This window comes from Micrasema longulum, unplaced genomic scaffold (assembly GCF_059751315.1).
Source record: "Micrasema longulum isolate JH-2025_06_02 unplaced genomic scaffold, ASM5975131v1 h1tg000376l, whole genome shotgun sequence".
NCBI classification, from domain to species: domain Eukaryota; kingdom Metazoa; phylum Arthropoda; class Insecta; order Trichoptera; family Brachycentridae; genus Micrasema; species Micrasema longulum.
Window position 1 is genome coordinate 257,448 of NW_028277577.1, and position 26,085 is coordinate 283,532.

At 32.8% G+C, this 26,085-nt stretch overlaps 1 protein-coding gene across 1 annotated transcript in view; it reads right to left on the reverse strand.

Annotated features, from left to right (window-relative positions):
• Positions 1 to 26,085, reverse strand: part of LOC148282106 (dynein beta chain, ciliary-like) — an 89,652-nt gene that overhangs the window by 2,403 nt on the left and 61,164 nt on the right. The window contains exons 57-81 of the mRNA XM_088225630.1: positions 25,479 to 25,657; positions 25,183 to 25,260; positions 24,942 to 25,103; positions 23,525 to 23,773; positions 23,338 to 23,449; positions 22,518 to 22,780; positions 21,438 to 21,518; positions 19,680 to 19,895; positions 17,974 to 18,122; positions 17,694 to 17,853; positions 16,818 to 16,984; positions 15,497 to 15,698; positions 14,739 to 14,869; positions 14,156 to 14,440; positions 13,091 to 13,346; positions 12,378 to 12,565; positions 12,102 to 12,233; positions 11,824 to 11,956; positions 10,480 to 10,706; positions 8,829 to 8,952; positions 8,351 to 8,487; positions 7,180 to 7,375; positions 3,946 to 4,188; positions 1,789 to 1,971; positions 368 to 541 (exon numbers count right to left, since the gene is read on the reverse strand). Coding sequence (XP_088081756.1) covers positions 368 to 541; positions 1,789 to 1,971; positions 3,946 to 4,188; positions 7,180 to 7,375; positions 8,351 to 8,487; positions 8,829 to 8,952; positions 10,480 to 10,706; positions 11,824 to 11,956; positions 12,102 to 12,233; positions 12,378 to 12,565; positions 13,091 to 13,346; positions 14,156 to 14,440; positions 14,739 to 14,869; positions 15,497 to 15,698; positions 16,818 to 16,984; positions 17,694 to 17,853; positions 17,974 to 18,122; positions 19,680 to 19,895; positions 21,438 to 21,518; positions 22,518 to 22,780; positions 23,338 to 23,449; positions 23,525 to 23,773; positions 24,942 to 25,103; positions 25,183 to 25,260; positions 25,479 to 25,657 — 4,427 coding nt within the window. The remainder of the gene's footprint in view (positions 1 to 367; positions 542 to 1,788; positions 1,972 to 3,945; positions 4,189 to 7,179; positions 7,376 to 8,350; positions 8,488 to 8,828; positions 8,953 to 10,479; positions 10,707 to 11,823; positions 11,957 to 12,101; positions 12,234 to 12,377; positions 12,566 to 13,090; positions 13,347 to 14,155; positions 14,441 to 14,738; positions 14,870 to 15,496; positions 15,699 to 16,817; positions 16,985 to 17,693; positions 17,854 to 17,973; positions 18,123 to 19,679; positions 19,896 to 21,437; positions 21,519 to 22,517; positions 22,781 to 23,337; positions 23,450 to 23,524; positions 23,774 to 24,941; positions 25,104 to 25,182; positions 25,261 to 25,478; positions 25,658 to 26,085) is intronic.

Below are 26,085 nucleotides of genomic sequence, written 5' to 3' on the forward strand. Positions count from 1 at the left end.
TGTTATATTTCTATAACTAGCATAATCTAATAAAGTTTGGCACTTAGAAAATTGAGGGTGAGTTTAATACATTTTTACTCTCAAAAAGCAACTGCAAGAATTTATTTTTTACATCAAATAATAACAAATAAAAGTTTATATTTAGATATATGTTAAGACATTAAATTTTTATTTGAAGCACTAACTTTGAGGTTATTAATTATAAGTAAAATCAAAATAATTCTTACATTTTTAGGCTGTCAGTTGTCCTTCACCCTAGTTACAAACCCTGCTTAACGTAGTTGTTACAATTACGAGTATGGGTTGTAATTGAAAGTTTTGGATAAAGATTACACAGCTTAATTATATAAAGGTCTCATGCTCTCACCGTAAAGTCAGCAGCCCAGGACTCCAGCTCAGCGAGGCGCGTGCAGAGGTCGAGAAACCAGGAGGCTAGGGGCAGCAGGGAGGCATATGCCAGTTGGCTCCAGTGAGGGGGTACCTGCCCCAAAAGAAGGCAACTCTGCAATTCCTCCATCTCGCTCGTTATGGTCAGCTCTCCCTAATGCAATTCACATATCACACTCTCAGAAAGTAAAGAGAAGACCAAAAATGTATTTATGGAGTTAGTGGAAGTTCACAAATAAAAGTCACATTTTTAAGAAATTATAGTTCGGTACATAGTAGAATCATAACATAGCATAAACATAACATAAACTTAAGGCATCAAGATCAAGTATTTCGAAGAATTTTAGATGACATCTATTAGAATCTTGATGAAATACTAAAACATGACAGCGATTCAAATGAGAGCTATTTTTGACATTTGACACGCGTTGATAATGCAGTCCCCATTAGTATTGCGTTTCATACAAAGTTTGTTGTAATATCTTTTATTTTGCCGCAGTTTTATTGGTTATTTCTTTTCTGTTATTTATAAAACTATTATTTATGGGTAGAAGAAAGTGCGATTCATATTACTTATTTATTTAGTATATTTTATTTCTACATTTATTTCGATTTTATTGTGAATCGCACGAGTCGGTGAATATATTTTTATTATCGGGTCCTAAATACTACGCGTTATGTGTTTACATTGTATTGTCAGTTTTTAAAAACAGTTTTCCATAGGGAAGTAGTAGGTTCCGTTTTAGGTAGTTAAATATATTTGTTTTTCTGTATGACTCAAATCTTGTTTTCTTCTACGGTCTCAAAATGGAAGGAGAGCATGAATGTATGATGTATACAATGTGTGAAAATATAATGTATACATCATATATATTGATGAAGAATATGAATGTATACGGAAAGTTAAAACCCTGACATTTGTGATAATTTTAATTGTATTTTTCTAAGGCAGTGGCGTTTTAAATGACACATAGCGTATTTATTTTTAAAGTTTTTATGATTCTTTTATGACATACGTGTTTTTGAAGGCTTCATCTTTTCAAAAAATTGCCTTAAATTTCCCCGCCCACTGGGAACTGCCATAGCAATACCTAATGGCACAGAAAAGTTTGTTTAAAGAAAGAAAACTACACTTGTTTCATAAATATGTTGTGTTCATTTTTTAAATATATTTATTATCTATAATTAATTTTAAAGCACAGTTTATTTTTTCTCTTTTCTCCAATTCACAAGGCCTATGAGATGTAATGTAAGTATTAGTCGAAATTAAGATTTTTGATACAGTTACAGCGCACTAGAGTTAGGCATTCAATAAAGGAGAAAAGAGAACAGAGTGCCAACATTGCAATTTCTGCTCACTAAACATATTGCTAATTAAAACTTAAGAATGAGAAAACTTACCTTTAAACCAAGTTCTAATTCCTTCAAAGATCGTTTGATTTCTCCCATGAGGATGTTCATTCTCTCGCACTCCTGGAAGACGACTATGATGAAGGGAGTACGCTCTTCCACTTTAGCCATAAGCTCGGCGATATTGAAAAGTTCTGGTACTTTGTCTAGAATATCTTCCAAGACAGCTTTAATCTACAGAATTAGTGAAAAGTTTTAGAAAAAATCCTACTGCCAACTGTGCCTACTGCTGACTGAGAGACGGTACAAATTACTAGTACACAAACACACATTTTTCTACAAAACACACAGTTTACCCTGAAGGTGGCTCCCGCAATGCTAGCCATTTCAATGCATAACATCGAAATTAATCCAATTTACACAGAATCACCCAAAAAAGATACATATTAATTTAATTATGTCCACATATAAGGGTATACGTGATTTAGTATTTTTTAAATGAAACACTGATATTTCACAAATTCAATAAATTGTTAATGGTACATCAGTGCCATATTTAACATTAAATTTGTTTTTTTGGTTTATATGGTATATGTCCTTCTACGTGGGCACAATTAAATGATTCCATCATTTGACATGTCCATCAAGTATTTGTCGGATTTGGTCATGCCATGTTTTTATCAGTCTTCCTCGATTTCCATGTCCATCAACATTCACATTGCAAATCTTTTAAGTCAGTCTCTTGCAATCCATCCATCTCGTTTCAAAAAGTTTCAAAATCCAAGATGAAAATTTGGAAAGTGAATAGGAATTGGAAATGCCCATTAAAAAAGGACATTAGGCCAATAATACGCCAGTGATAATGAATGAAAAGCATCTAATATGTATTAAGTTAAGTTTTTTTGTAAGAAACAATTTTTTGGTTTATAATTTGATTATATGAACTATGTTTCATATTAATTTAATAAACCTACACCCAAATATGTAAAATTACAAATATTAATTGCCATTTTTATTATGTTTGTATGCAATTTTATTTATTAAACGTATCCTTTAAAACTTAGACTTTGAGGATGAAATTTTGACATATAGTAAAACCCCTAAATTCCGTTTTTTAAAAGACCGGCAAAAAAAAATGTAAATGGAGGGTATTGAAAAAAAAAATTAACAAATTATTTTTTGTTAAAAAAGTTATGGAGAAATATGTTTGACCTATTTTTTTATTGCAATTTGAAAAAAATATATTCATAAATATAAATATCTGTAAAACACAATAAGCAACTTCTTAAAATTACAATTAAAACACAACAATGGCAGCAATAAATGTCCGTACAGCATACTGTTTGTAAAATTACAACCGAAAAACACAAAAATGGTTAGAATAAATGTCTATAAAGCAGAAACATACAAATTGTCGTTAAACTACAACTAAAAAAACACAAAAGTGGTGAGAATTAATGTCTATAAAGCAGAAACATACAAATTGTCGTTAAACTACAACAAAAAAAAACACAAAAATGGTGGGAATTAATGTCTATAAAGCAGAAACATACAAATTGTCTTTAAACTACAACTAAAAAAACACAAAAATGGCAGCAATAATTTAATCTACCAACAAGTTGGTATAATGATAGAGATTAACTTAAAATCACATATTCAAATTACAAATTTCTCCAACAAAAAAGTTAATATGAGACAGAGACTAACTTCAGACTCTTGAGTTGTATGTTTTCAATGCGGATTGCAAATTTCTCTGACGCTAATTGCAGGAAAAAAATATAAAACTGGGTTTTAAAAGTGCTAAAAAATTCAAAATTCAATGGGAAACTTTGCTTGATGTGGTTTCTATATAACGCAGTACGAATAATCTGGTTTGTATTAATTCCAAGTTTCCTATAGTGCGGTGTCCATATAACACGGCAGTGATTTCTATATAACGCGGTATGAAAAATCAGATTCAGGGTTTCTTATAGCGCAGTTTCCAGATAACACGGTACGAATTAACGAAAGACTGTATCTAGTTTAATGAACCTAATCTAACATATTGTAAATAAACAGTCTTTTTTTAATTGATTGCGATCAAGTGTATGTTAAAAATAATTTTTAGCATGTAAAAAAAAAAATTTGGAAAGTTCTGTGATCAAGTTGTAATAAAATACATAAAAATATGCTCATACATATTGAACAGTTTAATTTCAATATTTCTACCTTTTCTTCATTTGTCATTCCACTTCCACTTTGCGATCCAGAGTCTCTCGGCTGCATTTCAAACACTGTTCTGAATAGCTGTTCTGAGAGAGTGGTCAGGACTCCGATCTCGGCATTGGGATGCAGTCCATACAGGTATGGAGTCTCTCCAGGTAGGATCTCATCAATATAGGCATGATAGCTGCTGTAGTCAGAGTTTGGGGGAGCTAAGAAGTTCGGTGCCAAGAACAACTCACCATCTATCTGCGGTTTACAAATTTAGGTAGTATTTTTAATTTTCTATAGAAATTTAATCCCATAGTATAACTTAAGCTAGTATTTAATGGATTAATTAGTATAATCAATATGTTTATTTTGACATATATTTTGGGTATGTAAAATATTTTCATATAAATATTCTAATCTACTTTCTAACCAATATACACATTTTTCAAAAAATTTAGAGATGTTTTGAGTTGAATTCAAGACCTTCTCATCTTAGGAAGCCTGAAATCGTATCCACTTCTCGCCTGATGCTTGTGAAAGTCCTTGTTGCACTTAATACCTTTTAACATGTCACTTGGAAGTAGACCATATATTTTTTAGCAAGGCAATGGCTATTAACACATCTTATGAGGGCTTCGCTACAATGTAACAGGTTATCGCAGCGGGCAATAAGCAAAAAATTGAATAATTACTACTTTTATAAAAATTGCTAATCTCCTAAAATATAAATGATTTTTTAATGACATTTTGAATACACACTCACCATATACTGCTCATGATAATTTAATAAGAGATGAGAAGTAAAAATATATTTATAAAACGAAATTAAAAAAAATATATGGGTGATTATCCATATTTGCATTCGCAGAATGACAAACATACAACAATCAGCAACATATTAAAAAAATACAATCCGAAAATGTTGCCATTCTGCTCACCAATCGTATAATAAAAAGTGTTAAAAGAAGATGGATATAATTTATCAACTCATTGACTTTAGTCAACAAATCAAGTTACACACAAGCTCGCATGTTTTTCATAATAGTATGTGTGTACGTAAATGAACCGGCAGCTTATTTAACTTTTTAAAGATGTGTGTGTGTGTAATTTGAAGCATTGACATAAAATACTGGGACGGAGTAATTGAGTAGATCTATCTTTCCCGCCTTTAAATTGGAGCCGGTGGCATCCTTTCACTGTGACGTGATTAAATAATTGTAGTAGTTAATAATTTAAGTTTGTAAGTGAAAATTCTTGATGGAAGTTCATTGTAATTTTTTATATAAATAAAAGCAGGCGATACTTTAAACTCCATTACTTTACCCATTGTAATATATTTTTACTAATGACTTTTTACCCTTTGTTTTTCAGAAATCATAATTGACAAAAATCACACTCACGAAGGATGGGACACTAAACATAAAATATTTACACTCATTAAAATAGCATTATATCAACTCATTAGTTAACCCGATTTTCTTTTTGATAATGATCCTTAAGATAAGAATAACTTTATTTAATTTACTTTCATATGATTTTGAATTATCTATCCTTACCTCTGTTTTGTATAAATACATTGAACTCCTTAATAAAGATACCAGTCTCGAAGATGTCGCGAAAGCGATGAAACCGGTCACTGGATATTCCAAATTTGTAGATTTAAGTATCACTCGTCTTTTACTTATATAATGAAAAGTTGTTAATAATCTTGCAATAAGGGGTGTTAATTCCATGACGATGGAATTAATCTTTCGTTGACTTGTATGAAGGGTGTCAGAGTTGAATATTGGTAATAATATATTTTTTGATTTTTAAAATAAAATGGCATTGCATAATAAATTGTATGCTTTTGCCAATGTCATGTTGAATTATTTTATAAACAAACTGGTTCCCAGTACGCAACCAGCAACCAGGCCCAACCATCGGGTCTGAAAGCAACATAAACATAGGTAAGTCTAACAGTTCCGAGAAAGTTCTCTCCTTTCTCGTTTCAAAACTAAAAAGGAGAATCCCTCCACCAAACGGTCAATTCTCCACCCATACTCATGCTACCAACACCGATCCAACAACAGGCCCCAGTCGAGCACTATTAATTGATTCCGTTGTTTTTTTTAAATTTAGCAAAAGGTTGTATATAGATGGATTCTTCAATTCTCAAAATAATTCAAACTTTACAAGACTGTTTTCTCCTTCAATCAGACATTAACTCTTTTAACTGATGGTGTAAAGTCAATAAATTAGAACTAAATATTAAAAAATGCAAAATAATGTCATTTCATAGAACAAAACAACCAATTTCCTTCGAGTACCTATTAGAAAACTCTAAAATTGATGTAGTTAAGTCCATCAGAGATTTAGGAGTTGTTTTGGACTATAAACTAACAAACAACGAGCATATAGATAATACAGTAAATAAATCACTGAAATTAAAACTCTTTATCGCTTAACTGTTTGCCCTCTTCTAGAATATGCCTCCGTGGTCTGGTCTCCATTCTATGTCAATCGCATAAATCACATTGAATCAGTCCAACATCGCTTGCTTCGAAAAATAGCGTGGATGCTTGGACTAGAGAGAGATAAGTATTCTTATGCTGAAATAGAGTCAATGTTAAATATTTCTAGTCTATGAAAACGTAGAACTAATATTGACTCCATATATATGTTCGGCATACTAAATGGTATAATCGATGTTCCACCATTACTGGGACAAGTAAAATTCAATATTCCGACTCGTAGATTGAGAAACAATGAAGTACTGTTCATCGATCAGCATAGAACAAACTATGGCCTTAATTCTCCAATGACCCGTCTTTGTCGTATTGTTAACTCAAGACAAGATCTGGACTTTTTTGGTTTGAGTTTACAACTATTTAAACGAGCACTAAATAAATAGTCCAGATCTTGTCTCGATGTCCCTTATGTTTGTCAATGCTTCTTTTCTTTTTTTTTATAAATGTTTTAAACTATTCTTTTATTGTAATATTTAAACCTTATAAATTGTATACATGGACAATGTCCGTTAATAAATAAATTCCTGCTCACTAAGATGAGTTGGGTATTTGTAGGAAAAGAAATGAGTGGGGCCAAAGTCTTGAAAAAGGTTGGTAATAATAATCTTAATTGATATTATTAAATTTATAACAATACCTAGGTGAATATAGTATTTTTTCGCAACTGAATTTAATACAAGTTAACACATTAATATAAGTATTGGAGCCGTATTAATTATAGTCATGATAAAAATGTTACCAGTTCAGGTTGCATGTATTCCGATAGGTAAGTCCTACACAGTCGCCGGTCCCAATCGTCGGTAATATGGCCGCCATACATAATTTCTCCAAACAAGTAACGCAGGTCCTCCCACGGCACTCTGGAGTTGTTCTCCAGGTAGTTGTACAGCACGTACACACTGATCATCAGGTCACCCACATTGAAAGGGTAGTTGCTAAAAAATAATATATTACGATGAATACAAAAGTTACCAACCCTTCCCTTTCCGTCACAATAGATCTTCACAGGTTGCAGTGACGTCAGGAGCTTGTATAGCACTGACCCCCACCTCTAAGAACCCTTCCTTTACTGTGACAAGTAAAATACACTTGCAAAAATGAGATTACATTATTGACAATTTGTTGTAAAATAATGAGGGAGAATACTATAATAATATGATCCAAACGACCCCAGCGCCTACTTGTATATGGCATCAGGAGAATAAAACGTTGGACGTGTTTATGACCGTGCAATAATTTACTCATATTTTCACGTACACATATTTTACTCATTCGTGTATTTTATTCATTTTTGTTAGTTTGCTGAATGCTAATGTACATGAAGTGAAATTAATCTTTGTTTCAAAATTTAAAAACAAAAACAGGAAAATGCTTTTTTCTATTAATTTCACGATTGCAAAAAATATATGACAAATTGCTTTAATAATACTTGAGTTATCGAATTAAAATCAGTCTATTAGGGATTCGAATCCCCCCCTTCGGTCCGGCATTAGTCCTCTTGTTCTCTTCATTTGGAAACACCCAATATGAAAAGGTTTAGTGCCAGTTGATTGAAACATCCATCAAATTTTTCTTCCCCCCTCCCTTTTTTCGACTATTGCTCTAACGAGATTATTAAGATATAAATAATCATCACACAATCACATTGGTGTTAGCTTCTAATTGATGTATCCTATCAGCACATTGGTTGTATATTTTGTGAAGGTGTATAGTGGGATTTGCACTTTAGTGTTATTAGTGTCCTTATGAAGAGATGGGTACGTCTCGAAACCAGTAGATATAAAAAAGTCATCAAGTGGTTGTATACAAATATTTGTTTATTATTTCATTCTTTTTAATAAAAAAATCTTCACGATTTCGTGAAGATTTCATATTTATGAACAATGGTCAACTTATCCTGATAGTTTTACCGATTCCAGCCTTGAGGTCCAAATTTTCTTCTTTCAGCTACTACGGCATGGAAATAACAGAGGGCAAAGAGAATTCCCTTGAATTCTGCTTCCTTAGAGCACATCTCCAGGGTATCCTGGGAGAAATTATCTAGAGCCTAAGAAAAAAAAAAAAAAAAATATTAAACATAAATTTGGTTAAAAAAACTTATATGTCACTGGCGATAATTGATGCCAGCAAACAAAATATCATCGAAATTTCTCTCTCCGAACTCAGTGGTGCATAGGGCACTGCATTGGTAAGCCAACACAATCCAGGGAATTCCAATCATCGGTTACGTGGAGGTAAAGTGATCAGTCTTACACTTCAGATGCCAGCCCAGGAACAGTGAAGTATTAACAGTTTTATCAATCTTTAAAATCAGTATTTTATGAACGACTTATACTGTATGCTAAAAATTTAATAAAAGAAATGCGTATGGCGTTAAAAAGGTTTTACCTTGTGCAGATTAGATTGCATTCCTGTAGGAGGTTCATTGGTGATTTTGATAGCCGACTCCAATATTCCTTGAGGAATTATGTGGTATTCTGCTGCAGCTGCTGGTTCTGCACTTAAAAATAATCTGGAAAAATATATAATCCATAAATTCCAAAATGATACTGAAAGAACCATGTAACCAGAACACCAACTAAATTGTGTGAAACAACACAAACATACTAAACTAAGGATCATATAAGTTAGAAAATGGCACAGAATTATTTTGCTGCATTTAACACGGGGCAGTTTCTGAAATTGAAAATTGCGCATAAACATGCACAGTACATAGATATTTTTTATTTATTTTTTATTTATTTATTTAAAGAAAACAACAGCCATTACAACAAAAAATACAGTATATACAAATAAACCAAAATTTTAGGCCAATTATAGTTTTCTATATATGACAGATATTGGGCTTCATGACAGATATTGGGCAGTTTCACAGGTGATAAAACGAGCTATCTTGTGATGATGCGACTACTGACAACTAACGATATAGATAGTGTTTTTCTGGGTTATTATGCCGTGTTTGTGGGCTTTGTATTGCCGACGTTTCGGAGCACATTGCAGTGTCCATCTTCAGGGCTGAAGATGGACACTGCAATGTGCTCCGAAACGTCGGCAATACAAAGCCCACAAACACGGCATAATAACCCAGAAAAACACTATCTATATTCTGAAGGCCGTGAAAACCTACGAACCTTAACTAACGATATATTATCCTGCAATGAACGATCAGCATCAGGTTTCTAAAGTAACATGGATCTTGAACCTTATTAAAAATCAATATTTCCAGGAAAGAAAGGCAAGCATGAAGTGAAAAAGTGCAGTGAAACAAATAAGACCGGGGATAAATAAAGTGACACAAACAACAACAAATACCCGTTAACAGTTAACGGGATCATAGGCGTGAGATGTGCGTGAGATGTGCGTGCACATTTTTTTTGTGAGTGCAGATTTGGTTAAAATATTTGTTGAAAAATAGGGTGTGTTCTAATTTTTCCGAATTTGACAACAGATTTCACTGGGCAAACACATTTTCTGACCCGTGTAATACAAAATACAACCCCACTTCTGTATGTTTTGGTACATTATCGCGCAAGGAAAATACAGAGGTTTAGTTCTTAGAAAACAGAGGTTATATCCTTAGTTAAAATTTAAATAAAACCAAACAACTTGTATGCACAGAGATGCTGAAAGAGAAAATAATAATATTCATCCATTTTAAAGTAAAATCATTCATACTTTGAATGAACTATGTACACTTTAATCGCCGTAAGATGACACTACTCACAGTTAACAGCATATATTTTATTATCGAATTAGTAAAAATAATAGTTTATTAACAAAATTACAACATCTTTATCAACCACATTTTTAATGGTAATAGATGTCTCTGGCCTATACGTAGTTTACCTAACTAGGTACAACCTGTTTTAAGGCGGACATTTTTTTGTGTGGAGCTGAATAAACAAAACATGACTACCTACTAGTAAATTTAGATTAATGCGAAGTTTACAGTTACAGAGTTAAAACTATTCTTTGATCAGATAATCTAACTCTAAAGTGTGGTTTGAAGATCCATCTAGTCTGAGACAACTTTATTCACCTGTAGTTCTCATGGCTCCCCTCTCCATACTGCTGAATCTTTTTCTCCAGTGTCAGGAGCCAGCGCGCCACCAGATGGATGTTCTGCAGCAGCACCCAGTGGCCGAGGGCGGCTCCTTGTTCCATGGCTGTCTCTGCGACCTGCTCCTGACCTTGCCCTAGAGACACCATGTGGAAATTGCGACTTTCAGCACTGAAGCCCATAGAAGCCCCAAGTTTCTCTACATCCTAGAGGGTAAAAAAATTTGCTCACTATCTGTTAACCATATGTGAAGAAAGTTCTTGAGCTCTTAACAGACCGAGCTAAAGAAATTTCCCTGCAAGCGGTGGTGAAATGTCGTGTTACAATAATCAAAAGACGAGATATTTTGAAATACTGTATTTAAAAACAGAATTCAACATTTATAATATATCGTCAGTGATACTGCAATATCGCATTGTTTTTTTTTTGCGAGGGAACCTAAAAAAGCGTTCTGCTTATATATTACTTACAATTTAAAACAAACAAAAATACCGCTGGGGTATCAGAAAAACCATCATAATTAAGAGTAAAAATAGCAATAATTTAAAACTAACAGCTCTTAGCCCCTGTAACAAATATATATTAGTGCGGTGAGACATTTTCATAAAAAAAAAAAACAAGTTACGCAGTATTGCAGTATCACTGATAATAAACTGTTTAATAATCTAATTTTTCAAAATAATCACATAATGTAGGGCTGTTATAGAAAAATACTGCTTCATTTTTAAAAAAAAATAAGAGAGATATATCAAGTCTTGTATTCTATATAGAATCATGTAACATCATAGCCACACGCGAGTTAATTTCAGTTAAAAATAAATAACTAGACTAAATAGATTATTTATACAATATTACATATTCATTTGAGACTATTCTAGGAGTTGTTACCCCTAGAGACAGATTGAGAATAATTGTTGGTGCATGCGGATTATTTATAAATACAATATTATTATCAATAACACTATCAAAAGTATATATTTCATACCAATCAGTTGGTGACACACACTCGCAGCAAAATTTCACTGTAAATCAGAATTGTCAAGTAAAAAATAATATTTTTTCAATTTAAGGATACTAAACACACACAGGACATTCACTTCTGACTGTAGTTATAGAAAAAGGAATGAATACTATATAAATGGAACCAGGCATACTGACATCATCAAAAATAATATTCTCTTATAATTATAATTTGCAACAATTTGTCATTGTTCTCCAGCATTGTTTCTTGTCGCCTTTCCATCCTTCAACTGGTGTTTGTCTTTCCCTTCTTTCAAAACATTTACTACACATTTTAACAATTACATTATTGACATAACACACCTTTAGCGGATCGACTCCCGGTGATAAAATAAAGAATACCGGAGTAGATGGACTGGTTTCTTCATAAGATTTAGCAAAAGTAATTGTCCGAGCTTCAACAAACTTAGATCCGAACTGGTCTTTTATATAACACCTGTAACAATTGGAAAGGAGATATTATATTTGTGATTAAATAAACAGGTTTGTAAATTCAGTAATGTAAACTCATCAGAAAACCATGACGAAATTATAAAACTCCCTTTAAAGTATGCAGAGGTTTTTAAATATTTGAAATGAACCTGGTGGCATAGGTCATTCGATCAGGCCTGAGTGCCCTCATGATACAAAGCCTTTGCAATGCAGTTTTATTTTTCCATTCTCCGGGAAACTTGTCCTTCTCGGGGGCTTCTCCTTCTGTAAATTTCTGCCACCTAGAAGACAACCAGATGAAAATGAATTTAAATAAAATCGTGTATTGAAAAGCTATACTATTGTTAATCTAAGAGTAAGCAAATAAAATGTTCGTAAAAAGTAGGGAATAAATAGAAAGCTGAGGATATTTAGAATAAGTCAACCTTTTGCTAGCACTCTCAATGTCTTTGTCCAGGTTAATGAATTCTTCTATTTTAGACAGGGTGCTGATTCCTCCCCAGGCGAGATCCGACAGCCAAAATAGAGCTGGTGGTGGAGGAAGAGCCTTCACTCCGTAGCGGAGAAGGAAATCTACTTCCTCGGCTGACACTTCATCATTTGACATTTGTATCTGAAACATTATAAATTAACCATTCATCTATTCTGTTTTGTTCTGGCTTAAACTAACTTTTTTATATTAAGGCAATCCATCCTAAGAAGGATGATTTACTTGACACACAAAATACTGATGTGACTTGAAAATTTTACTTTAAATTAAAAATCAGCCACATAATGACTCTGGTGTTTGATAATTTATAATATCCAACCCAAATCCCGAATATTGGATTAGAATGAGAAGGTTTTTGCACAATGTTTCAAAAAAACATATTGATACTCTCTGTTTACTAGCCAAGCTTTAGGCACATAGATAGATAGTGTAAGTTGAGTTTTACGATTTTTAAGCAAAAAAAACAATTGTAAATGTGACGTTAAAATTGCTATGATTATGGTTATTCGCAGAATACCCACTGAAAAACCTTTTAAATAACAGTAAATAAAATAACCAGAAAAAACCTCATACCTCACAGTGTGTCAGATACACATAGAATAGTTTTTTACATGGAGTAGTAGGTAATTGCAAAAATATTGCACTCACTTGCAGCGCCATCTGGCACAAGAATATGAGTTTATCGCACTCAAACAGTCCCCTGCTGGTGTAGTTAAAGACGGCAAAGGTGATACTGTGAAGCAGGTTCTGTACTCGTTGGGCGAGGCGCTCCTCGGGAACTGCTTTAGTGAGAGCATCCTTGAACACCACGCTGTAGGCCTTCAGAGAGAACTGATACACGGGGTTTATCTTGCTCAAGTCCCTGAGAATAAAGTACAGTAGGGAAGCCCTTTCTGCAGCTGGTCTAAAAGAGAAAAATAGACAAAAGGACTTAAATGAATTCATGAAACATTTTTGGAGATGCAATATTTATACATTTGATGTTTTCGCTCAATTTTTAATACATATTGTTTAAAGGAAATATAGGTAAGTGTGCATAATTCAAATAAGTGTGCATAATCCAAAAGCATATTGTTATAAATATCAATGCAAAAAAAGATTCGTAATTTAAGCAAGAATGGGATAGAGGAAAGAGTATTGTGCATAGTTAGTAACTCAGACTGGCAGAGGAAACATATTGACTGGGTCTTGAGTCGATGTGAATGAAACCGAACTTAGTATGATAATCTGTATAAACCTCATTGCACCTCATAAACAGATTTAACTTTTAGTTTAAATGTGATTACAAAAGTAATTACCATGTAGCATAGTCTAAATAACATATAAGTAAAGATCTGGGCCGCGATTATGAACGGCTATCTTCATCGGTATATACTGAGACGGTATAAACTAATATCGATATTTATGTACGAAAGCGTATATATTTATATGAAAATTCAAAGTATCTTCGTCGGTAACTGGTAATTAAACATGTTTAGAAAAAGAATTGTAAACATATATTTTTCATGCAGAAAACTCAATTTTACTTTGAAGATAAAATTGAAGATAAATTTTAACTTCCTATCAGAATACATACCCAGACCCACACTTTTCCTCAATTTATTTGATGTTTCTCATTGATATAATTTGTGCAACAAAAAAATATTTAAAAATCTATCTTGAAAAGAGAAAAAAGATATTCTCCTCTCTTGTATTACCTATAAACTAACTAACCTGTAATGTTCTCTGGCTTCATCTATCTTCAGTGATGTAGCCTTTGCCTCCTTGACCTTAGTGGCAATTTTGGCTGCAGTCTTTTTGGTGGTCTCCAAGTTAGTCACCAGCGCCGAGTCGTTGAGAATGTCAGGTCCCGCAGAAGACAGCCGGCACAAAAGGTCGTCCTCGAGGGATTTCAGTGTGATTTTAAAGTCATTCTGCTGTTTGGTCAAATCAGCCCGGAGAGATTCCAAATCTGGCCTCTCGGATTTCACAACCTCTCCCAAAAGCTGCTCCTCAAGCCTGTAATGAAAATGAAAACGTATGTAAAAAATTATATATCCTTTACTACCAATTACATTTCACTGCATCAGTAAGAGTGGTGTATATCAATTACTTGTTACATGACTTAACTTTTAAATTATTTTGTGACAAACACTTTACAAAATAAATATTACATGCCAACCTTGTTGGGTCAAAAATTGATGGTTGCCACTACACCATAAGGACAGTATGCATGAGGTAATTTGATAGTATGTAGGTAGTAATAATAATTATCATTGTTGTGTTGTGTTGTATTATAACAATTAGTAATATTTACCCGTCTCTTGTGACAGTAAAATTAATGAGCGTACACTGCGCCTGCATCTCGGGTTGGTAATGAGGGTTGGCTAGTTTAGTTTGCAGAATTAACCGAAAGTTAGAATTATAATCAATTTCTTTGTCTCCAATCTGCAAATAATTTAATAATAAATAAGTTACATACATAATTTTTCCATCTTTCAGATCTCTTACTTGTTAGTGTTTAGAAATCAGACAAAAGGCGATCTAAAGGTGGTTCACAGATAAGTCGGTGGGTTAAGTCAACCTTAGATAATAGTCTTAGGTATAAAGCAGTCGCTCGCAGCTCTAAGGCCTTGGAAACATAAGGAGGTATTTGCCTTGTCTCCTTAAAACACCCGATTACTCTCCCTTTATATTTAAGATATTAAAGCTATTCTAATTAAAATTCAGTGTAACAATTTTCAAAAATTGAGACTTAGTCAACTTTTTTTATATTATACACACACACATATATTTATTTCCAGGGAATCTATATAAAACTAGAGCATTTCAACATTAATATATAGTGTTCTCTGGTTAGGTTAGTTTCCAACTAATGAAGATTTTTTGTGAATGAGGAACTTTATTAAAATTTTGAGAAACTTTATTTTTACAGAGATTTTTCTTTTGGTGTTTTTTATTATAACAATTTGATTATACTAACTGAAAGCTTTAATATAATACAATAAAAACACAGGCAAAAGAAAAACATCTTAAAAATAATAAACTCAAAATATTACATTTATAATAAATTACCTTGATAACTTTTCCTTTCTTAATTAGCAACCTCCCCAAAAGGGGGTCTAGAACGGCTTCCACAGTCTCAGTTATGTTCTCTATCAGCAGTACATCACCATTGGAGATGGCTTTCTCTATGGAATCCAGATATGAAGAGGAGATAAGGCGAACTACCACCAGTCGGCTGCCATAGTGGTTTTTGATCCACTTGATTCCTTGTCTAGAATCACACGTGTAATTTAGAAAAATACTAAATAAAGAACCAACCACTACGCAAAGAGGCGGACAAATTCCTTTTTCAGGATTTTAATCTGAGAGCAGCCTCAGATTTATTAACATTCATCCAGGTAAATGAGTTGTGATTACTTAGAAACAATGACGCATGATTAAATAGACACGGTTCAAGCGCGAGGAAAATAGCATTTCAATTAGTGGGTAATAATGTAGTATTCCCTTCATTTTTTAACAGACCTTCATCGTGATAAGACTTGATGCTACGCAGAAAAATGACATTGTAACCATGAAAAACAGAACAGATATATGATGTTAAGTACATAAATAATATACTGACAACCAGAGTTGTTGCTATGGTAAGAGTTAACAAAACACAAACTAAGAAAATGTGTATATCTCTTTCTCGCACAAATGTTTTCACGTGTATTGTGATTTGCTGTATTTTTATTTAGAAAGAGCAATGCAATATTTGCTAAATATGAGATGCAGTTAAGGCAATAGCATTTCTATTTGTTATACGTCAGAGCATAGAGTCAAAGCATATATCGGGGGATAATTACTACAACTAGGTAACTTTAAAATCAGCATTTGTGAGTTATTCACTAAAAACACATTTTTTATCCTCCTCCTTGAATGCCACAAATAGACAAGTCATGCATTCAAATCATCATAATATGATTGTAATGATTCACGACTTGTCTATTTGTAGCATTCATGGAGAAACAAATATGTGTTTTTAGTGGGTAACTTAAAAATGCTGATTTTAAAGTTACTTAGTTGTAGTTATTACCCCGCAATATGTAAAATCTAGTTTAAATTCTATCTACCTTAAAACTAGTTTTTTTTGGACTTGCCTTAGTAATAAACTGAACGAATGATACACATATTTTAATGGAAAAGATGAAAATTTTTGATAAGAAAATCTAGGTAATCTAGTTACCATTCTGCCCATGGGTAAACATCCAAATTTACTAATTAAGTATTCGAGATCAATCGATCAATTGCTCAATCTTGGTAAAATCTTGAAGGGTCAGATACAGAATTTAAAAATAAATTTGGACTCATAAATAATACTTGGATTGTTAGAAAAAAATAAGCAACATACAGTTGTGGATCAATCATCAGGGGCCACCGTGCTGAGTGGGTGAGGATAGTGGCATTGTCTGTGCTCATCTTGTCGGCCGGCAAACCTTCGTTGTTCCACGCCGCTACCTGAGCATCGTCTGTCATCACCATCAGGGGATCCAGGTTGTCGGTTATCGGAATCTTTGGCTAAACATACAATTAATTTTGAGGTTGAAAATAAAAAAGATTAAAAAGAATATATAAAAAAAAACAGAAATGAGTCACAAATACCATGTCTTGATTTGTATGCAGATGGTTTTGTTTACGTTTTTGTCACTTTGTTTGCAATTACAGTGGATAATGCTGACACAGGACCACTATATTGTTACCATAAGCCAAGGTCAGAATTTCTTAAACGGAAGCGTTCAAACCAAACACGTGCGGTGTGATCGCTTGCGGTGTTTGGTCAGTACACATCATTGATGTTGCGTGCCATTTGCGCTACCTTAGTACCGTGGCAACGTTTAAAAAAAGTTATGTGAATTTATTTATTATTTGTCTATCATTAAATTCATGAAAATATCAGAGCAATAACAAATTACAGAAAAACAAATGACTAGCTGATTTAATTTTTAAAAAAATACATGGCTTTAAAACAAAAATATTTGAAGTTGAAATTCTTACACAAACAAAAGTTATCCATGTTCAAAATGGCCGATTTCTAAAAATAGATATTTCAAAGGTTAACACCTAATATCTTTTCCCATTTTTTGTAGTTAATTTGCCTCTTCCTAGGTCTACGCTTTACTATTAAGTTGCTTACAACTTAACTTAATATTTTGATGATATTAAATATTTTATTTATTAATTTGTCTATCAAATATATGTAGCAACCTATTCGTTTTTGCCAACTTACATCAACCCTGTAGAAAAATGGCATCCATATATTGTTGAGCAGCTCTGTTCTGTAGCTATGTGTAAAACAGCCAACATAAGAAATAAAGGCCGTTATGAGGAGCACATCTCCTGGTAACATAACTCCACATTCCTTGAGATTGGCAACACTTAATGTCCACCTGCAAAAAGTATATTTATTGTTTTAAAATAAATAATTTAATCATGTGTTATGTTATTTTTAATAGAAAAACAAAGAAGCATAAATCTAGTTTTAAATTAAAGAAATTTTTATTAATTACCTGATTTTTTCAGAAGCTAATCCATTGACAAGTCTGTTGGCAAGATCTATAGTTATATTAGTGGCATCCGCCTCAGCCTGACACTTGAGTTTCTCATTGACAGCTTCCTGGAAATTTGCTAGCAATGCCGCGAGTCTATGCTCAAGTTCCTGTTGGCAAAAGTAAGTAGGAAATTGTCTCCCAGTACAAACACTATAAATAAATCCTGCAATTATTCAATCACATGGAAAGATTGAAAACATTGGATAAGTAAAGTAGGTTTCTGCATCATTCACTCCGTACTCTGGCAAACCTTGCAATTTCATCAATTTCCCATTTTAAGAGACAGCAAATAAACTCAACACTCGAGAATGTGTTTCATTATTAAAATTTTACAATACCAGGCAATTATTTTATTCACAGGACAAACTAGGTAGATACCCAAAGAAAGCAAATTAAACTGTTACATACATTTATTTTTAAATACCTATAGCAACAATATTTTGAGTTTGTCCAAATTTTTGTAGACAAGGACTGGATTCAACTCCCTGGGGAGCTGTTTATATTAACATATTACAACAGAGATGAAGAACATTTAAGAGCTCTCCAGTCCTTGTCTACAAAAATTTGGACAAACTCAAAATATTGTTGATAAATTATCTGGTCCATGAAGAAGTACAGAAATTGAAAAAATAACATTTTCAGGCGTTGCCTAGTATAAGGGTAAAATAATTTAATTAGATGAATCTCACCCGCATAAATAAAGGTTTCAGCTCTTTAACTTCACAAACATCAACAGATGAAAGAATTGAAGGAATATAGATGCTCAAATATAGGCAGAATGGTGAATGTTACACAGTATGTAAAGTGGCCACTTAAACCAGCCATTGACAGGTCATAAGCCCTGTAGATGCCTAGACTTTTAAATTACCTTCTCTTAAATGTTCTTCATCTCTGTTGTAATATGTTAATACCTATAGCGTTTCTATCCTGCATATATTATATATGTACATTTTTAGTTTTTAAAACTGACAATAATAGAAAAACAAATAAACTCAATGTTGCTCTTATAATATTAAGCTCTCAAGGACAAAAGACAGGAAACAAGGACCGGATTTTCCCTAGTGGGAGGGATTTGAGTGGGAAACTCCTTGATGATTTTCCGAATGTTTGAGTTTACTGTTAACCATATATTTGTTTTTTATTGATATTCTTATTGTTGTGTTTCTGATCCTATATAATATTTGTGATAATATACGTTTGTGTCTGTGTCAACTAATTACTCGTCCCAACTCCAACACAGGATATTTGGTCCGACAGAGTTGGGACTTATTCCTTAAATAATGTGTAATAAACTGCCTTTAAGTAAATAAATATGTATAAAACTAGCAGTGTTCAACTTTGTAGTTTTATATTAAGATCCCTATCGATGTCAATTACGGAGGAAGTAATAAGCCGCGGAATCAGCCATTAAAAGCTAATGCTGAAAGAAATTATATTTAAAATGGACCAATTGAATACGAGTCACCATTGTGAACAATAACAGGACTTGCATACTTAATAGATGAATAATTTTATTGATATTTTTTAAGTAAAAATTATTACCTAACATTTTATACAAAATATACTTAAGAATTTTACACAGATTTTAAATTACAAACATTTTATTTCAATAAGGAGCATATCAAACTAAACCTTTTTTTAGACATTACTTATAATTCACTTACAACAATCTTGTCCTTGAGTTGAGCCAGTGTGTTTCTAGCGGCTGCCAGTTCAGCATTGGCGGCCATAAGTGCTCTCCGTTTGGGTTCCACCACTACGTACACCTCATAGAACTTCATGATATTGATGACCCACGCACACAGCCCCGCCGCGGCACTGGACTTGCTTAGTATTGTCTCTGGCTGGAACTCCGGCTCCTTGATATACGGCTGTATTGCCTAAAAAGAAATAATCAAATAGGTACTAATTCTTATTCTGAAAAATAGGGGTCAGTGCTATATTAACTTGTGATGTCACTGCGACCTGTTTAGGTCTATTGTGACAGGTCCCCGTGAATGTGAATTAGTTCTCGCCTTCCGAGCCTAGGTCTTTAAAGAGCCGAGCTACTGTGTGAAGGGCGAGTGTTCTTATATTGCTAAATCTCCCTCTCCAAGCCCAGATCCGTAAAGTATCAGGCTATAAGGTAGGGGGCAAGGTCTCTTACATCCTCGGGTTTAACCAAGGGTTCCCCGAGGACATGGCTTATTTTGTGAAATAAAGCATCGCATTCACATATGTGTTTAAGTGCTCCATACTACTTAACTTTAGAATGCTACATACAACATATGAGTACATATCGTCATAATAAATTTGATTTGAACAAAGTTTATAGCAATATTGTATCATATTTAATTAATAATTGATGAGTACTTATATCTTTTCTTTAATAAGGATGGCGCCAGAGTTTTCTTTTCAGGGTATACAATAATAATAGTGATTACTATTTCTATCACGTTAAAAATCACTGACGTAGACATGGTATTTCTTTAATAGCCACATCACATATTTAGCAAATATTGCATAAACATGTAAATATTTTTAATATTTAAAACATTAACTTTGTGGACATTTTAATAAATGTTATTAAATATTATGTTGGTTTAATTAGTGTCCTGACAAAGAGACAGGTACGTCTCGAAACCGGTAGACATAGAAAAGTCGGTAAGTGGTTATATAAAATATTTATTAACATTTATGTAAATATTTGTGCGAGAAAGAGATACACATATTTATTTTTTTCATATTTCTGCCTATCTTGTGGCTACAGCAGTGACAATAGCCGTCAGTGATATTATTTATTGTGAAATATAATTATTTATCTGTTTTGTAAATTACATTATATTACTTGTTTTGTTTTAAACAGATGTAGAGTAAGTAAAGCATTTTCTCACCACACAAAATGGAATTTTTCGCATAGCGTCACATCTGTTCAAGTCCATCAACGAATAAAGGTAATGAAGGGCTTTAAATTGAAATGCCATTGATAACGCAATGAGGAAGTTCAGCCCTACGACGAATGGGATATAATTTATTTTTTGTAACGCGTGGAAAAAATTAGAGCATTATATTGTACGACAAAGTTTCTTGAAAATGTATAAAAAAATAATAAAAATGAACTATTTCAAATGACGTTACTAGTTTATATAAATTAACCAATGAAAAGAGAGTTGTGAAAGATTTCAGGTTTACGGTAAGTCAATGGACCATCAGCAGAATTGATCGAGAAGAAGCGGAAGAGACCTTGAGACATCACACGCGAAGTATTTTCAGAAATACAAAACTTAAAAAAAAATATCTTTTGGCTTAGTTTAATAGTCTATTAACAAATAAAAAAATACACTGAACTTCCTCATTGCAACATATCTATTTGCACAGTTTTATACTTCGTTGCAACTAACATACTATTTTCTAGTGATAATAATTGGATAATTAAAACTTACTTTTACAATATCTGGCTGTATATTTTCTTTATCATAATTCACAAGGTCATATAAGAACTGGTCGAGTTTTGTCATCATGACCTATGGGAATTATCAAATTATTAAATTAGCATCCACAAAAGTTAAACCATATGTAATTGTCCATAAAATATAGTAAAGCAATTTATCACTGTTCAAAAAACTGGTGGTAATTTAATTGAGAATTTAACTAAAGAAAAAAAAATTAAAGTGGAATTTCTATATTAGTCAACATATTTGTGATATTCGATAATACTCCAATTTTTATGTAAATTTTTTTCCTATACATTTGTTAGTATTTTCCGTATTCGTCGTCACTCCCACTGCCGGCACTGGCACATTAAATGACACAATCAGACAACATTGGACAAGTTCCTTGCTACCCAGAGGTGCTGAATCATCGGCAAAATGGACCACATGATCAGAATTGAAATTGCCATTGGCTGTTGTGTTTTGATTGATAGCAACTATTTTCTTATCTTAACGTTAACCTTCCTCCTCTTCCACTTTTTCTACTATGTACTATATATATCTATTTAGTACAGATACAATTTAAACCATATTTTCGAACCATTTTGGGAGTTGAAAACAGATTAATTGAATTTCAGCTATTTTGTATTGGAAAAATTGTTTTTTATATTAGTCATATTCTATATTCGTTAGATCCCCAAGAACAGAATAATGAGGATGTTCCACTGTATGTAAAAAGGAAATCGAGTGGAGATTCCGCCTCGTGGTGTAGTGGTTGCGTGTTCGCCTAACATGCTTGAGGTCCCGGGTTCAATTCCTGGGAGAGCCAACATGAAATATTGGTTTGTTAGGTGGTTTCATACTGCAATATTTCACTGTCCCAGGACTGGCACCTGAAGCGTAAAACGGTCACCTTACCTTCCTGTAACACATGATCGAGATATACCACATGTATTTAACCAATACAGTGCCCTATGCACCATTAGTTGCGGATTAGGGTTTTATGATGATGATGAACTAATCTATAGGCCCAATTTAAACCTTATAATATGCAAAAACAGGTTGACCAGAAATATCTCAACAAAATATCACCTTGCAAGCTTTCCAAGACCTGTCTTTTGGTATCTTCCCCTTCTTGGCTAACAGTACGCTAACTGCAGCGATCACATTGACCACTGCGTCAGGTGGAGTGCCGAAGGACTTGAGCTCCGTGAGGTTGTTCTTGTTCAGGGTATTAAGCGCCTCCCGGGCAGCCAAGAGGGCGGGTTCCGCTCTGGCGAGATCATCGGCGCAGATCTTGGCCTTAATAGAGACGTCTTCTTCGATAACCTTTACTTTCTTCTCTTCTTCGGCAACTTAAAGTTTTACATATATTTTTTTAGCGGACTGTACCTAACATTTAATTTATATAAAATTTATTTACATTCAAATACATCTCTTCCTGAACAAGCTTATATCAAAAGATTCACATTCAACATAATTTTTTTTTTCAATGAATTTGTAAACGATTTTGAGTTTTATAATAGAACCTTTACATTTCGGTCCAATTTGATGTACAATCATCATCAATGTGAAAAAGATACTCTTTTTGGACTCTCCCCACAAATTGTTCACATCCTTCAAGAATTTGTTTATATTAAAACATTTTTAAAGATCTCTTTTTTTATTATATTATTATTTATTAAATAATACGAAATTCCCAATAAATTGCCTGTTGTTTGGAATTATTACCCTTTCAAAACACAAGAAAAAGAAAGAAATAAAACGGTGTTTGACATTTTTAGTTCCTGACAAAAAAAGCAACATGATAAAAAATAATAATAACTTAATTGCAAATAATAATTTGTTTAGCAATTTGAAATGTGAAAATGGCGTGGCCGATGGTTAAAGTAGATTTATGTAAAATACTTACCAAAAGCTTTTTCCTTTGAAACTTTCTCACTCTCAGCACCGACAACTGAAATCAGTTCTTCGGCAGCTTTATTTTTTTCTTTTAAAATTATCTCTTGCTCTGCGAGAGTTGCCTAAAAACAAAAACAAATAATATTCAAAACCTGCCGGCATAAAAATATTTTATAATCAAAATGACTTCAAACTACCTTAAGTTTTTCCACATCTTTTGCACATGAATCCAATTTAAGCAGACCATTCTCTAATCTCGTGATTTTCAACTTCAACTCTGCTGTCTTATCCCTGAGCAGTTTGGAGTAGAGGGAGATTTGTTCGAGGAATGATTTCGGAGTTGTGTAATTGTACCGGCGCTCGTTTTGATAGTACAAGGCAGAAATATTATTTACTGAGGTATGAACGTGAGACATGAACAGAGCGACGGACTCATTCAGCTTGGCCTAAAAAATCAAAACTGTGTAGAGACATTATTCTTAAGAGTTTCATTATTTGATGTCTTGAATGTATTTTAGAAATTCCTACATTGAGAGAAATTAAAGAATTTTTCAAAAGTTAGTAAAAGTATATGAAAATAAAATACCATAACTTGGGGTGCTATTTTGAATCACTTTCGCAGCACGAGAAAACAGTTTTTCTCGTGTATTTACATACAAAATACACGAGATAATACGGCTGCGAGAGCGTTTGGAATACCAGCCCCTGGAATCAGAGCCGGATCTACCATAGGTTCAGTTGCCACAATGAACCAGACTTAAAAGAAGGGGAGAATAATATTCTCGTTTTCATTTACAAACATGTAAATTCCCATTACTTTTCAGTAAGTGACAGAGCGCTATATCCCGTTAAATCCAGGAATAACTCTCTTTATAAATTTAATGAACATATGTTTCTAAGAAAAATGATTTATTAATTAAATTATGAAATATAACATTAGAAAAAGAAAAAAATATTAAAAAGTAGTATACGGGGATTTCACTATTTAAATTTTTACACTATGTACACACTCATTATTCCTATCTATCCATACTTGATATTTTTCTTAGTTAGGTACCATGCTAGAATAGTGATGATAAAATGATTTTTTAGTCAGGTTTTTAATCAGTTCTCACACAGTAACAAATTATAAACACCTTTTTGATAATGATTTAGATAAAATTATCAATGAAATTACTTTGATTTCACTTTTATTTTATTTTGACCAACGAGCGCTTTCGCCTAAGAAGACATCAGCGGGACTGGTAAATTGTTTACAACATTTTGAACTTTTATAATATTTGTTACAAGGTTTGGGTATAAGAAGATGACATAAGTATTTTATTAAGGGACAGACAACATAAATATTATTACAACTGGTTTGCAAAAACAATTCATTTTTCGGAAAGTTTTATACCGAAATTGAAATTGAAATATACTTCTTAGCAGATAAACTTAGCACAATACATTGATTTTATGATAGGGAAGTTTACATATTTTTAAGGAACATCCATAGATATTATATTTGTGTTTTCAAACTGAAAAATTACCATTTTGAGAGTAATTTTTTGTTGATTATATTGATTTTATTATTTAATACATTGAATATAGGAAGTAAATATTGTTATAACATACCGGTAAAACTTCCAATTCTGAAAGAAATCTTTTAGACACAGATCTCAGGGCTTCCTGCGGCCATTCATGGAACCAGTTGATGGAGGAGCAGTTAACGATAGCGGGGAAATTCCTAGATCTAATACGAAGAGTAGCGCCCACAGGAGAGAAACATAAAACCACCTGAAATAATGTTAGTCAGTCAAAATATTCTAATTTTTATTTATTCAATGCTTTAAATTGATTGATATTTAAAACATACTTTGAGTTGCCTCCGAACTCGGTCAATAAAGAACTTCCAGCAATTTTCTCTGGTATCTTGAACGCCCGCAGCTTTTGTCTACAGAAAGGAAGATTCAAATGTGAAAAAAGAAAGAACATATTCAATAATATAAATTCCTCTATTAAAAGACAGTAAATAGAGCAGACTTTATGAAAATAATAAATTAAAATAAAGAGACTGAACCATTTTACAGAACTAGATGTAGTTCTATAAAATTACTATAACATACTTGAGGAAATTCAGTGAAACATAAGCCCTGTGGTTTATTTGTTTACCTCAGTTCTAACTCCATTAATTATATTTTCAACATCTTCATCAGAAAATAAATCTGGTATTTCACCAGAAGCCAACAAGTCGTTGATAAGCACCAGAAACTTTTCATCTGCAACTTGAGCGTCTGACATTAGAAATACTGAGCCAATGTTTTTAAGGCCACTCTTTAAATATATTGCAGCTGTAATAAAACCAAAAATAATTAAGTTAGATTTTTTTTTTTAAATATTTTGAACGTAAATAATGATTTCAGTTTTAATACAATTATGTATCTACATTTGATTAGGTATACTAATATTCTATAATTAAAAACAAAATATTTTTCACAAAGGACATATAGTTTGAGTATTTATTAGGCAGGAATAAGAAGTGATTTAAAGAAAGTTAGAATTGTTTATAAAGGCAATTAACACGTTGATTACGGTGTGCACACATTTATGCATTTCGGAAACCTTATGTTGCGGCGGGGTGCAAATTTTTATGCATTTCGGTTACCTTCCAAAAAACACGTCTTAAACTTCTAATTTCTTCTGTATGTTTGTTTTGCTGTAGAGCGGATAGGTGTCACAATAATACAAAAATATTATCGATTCTTTTTTGTTCATGACA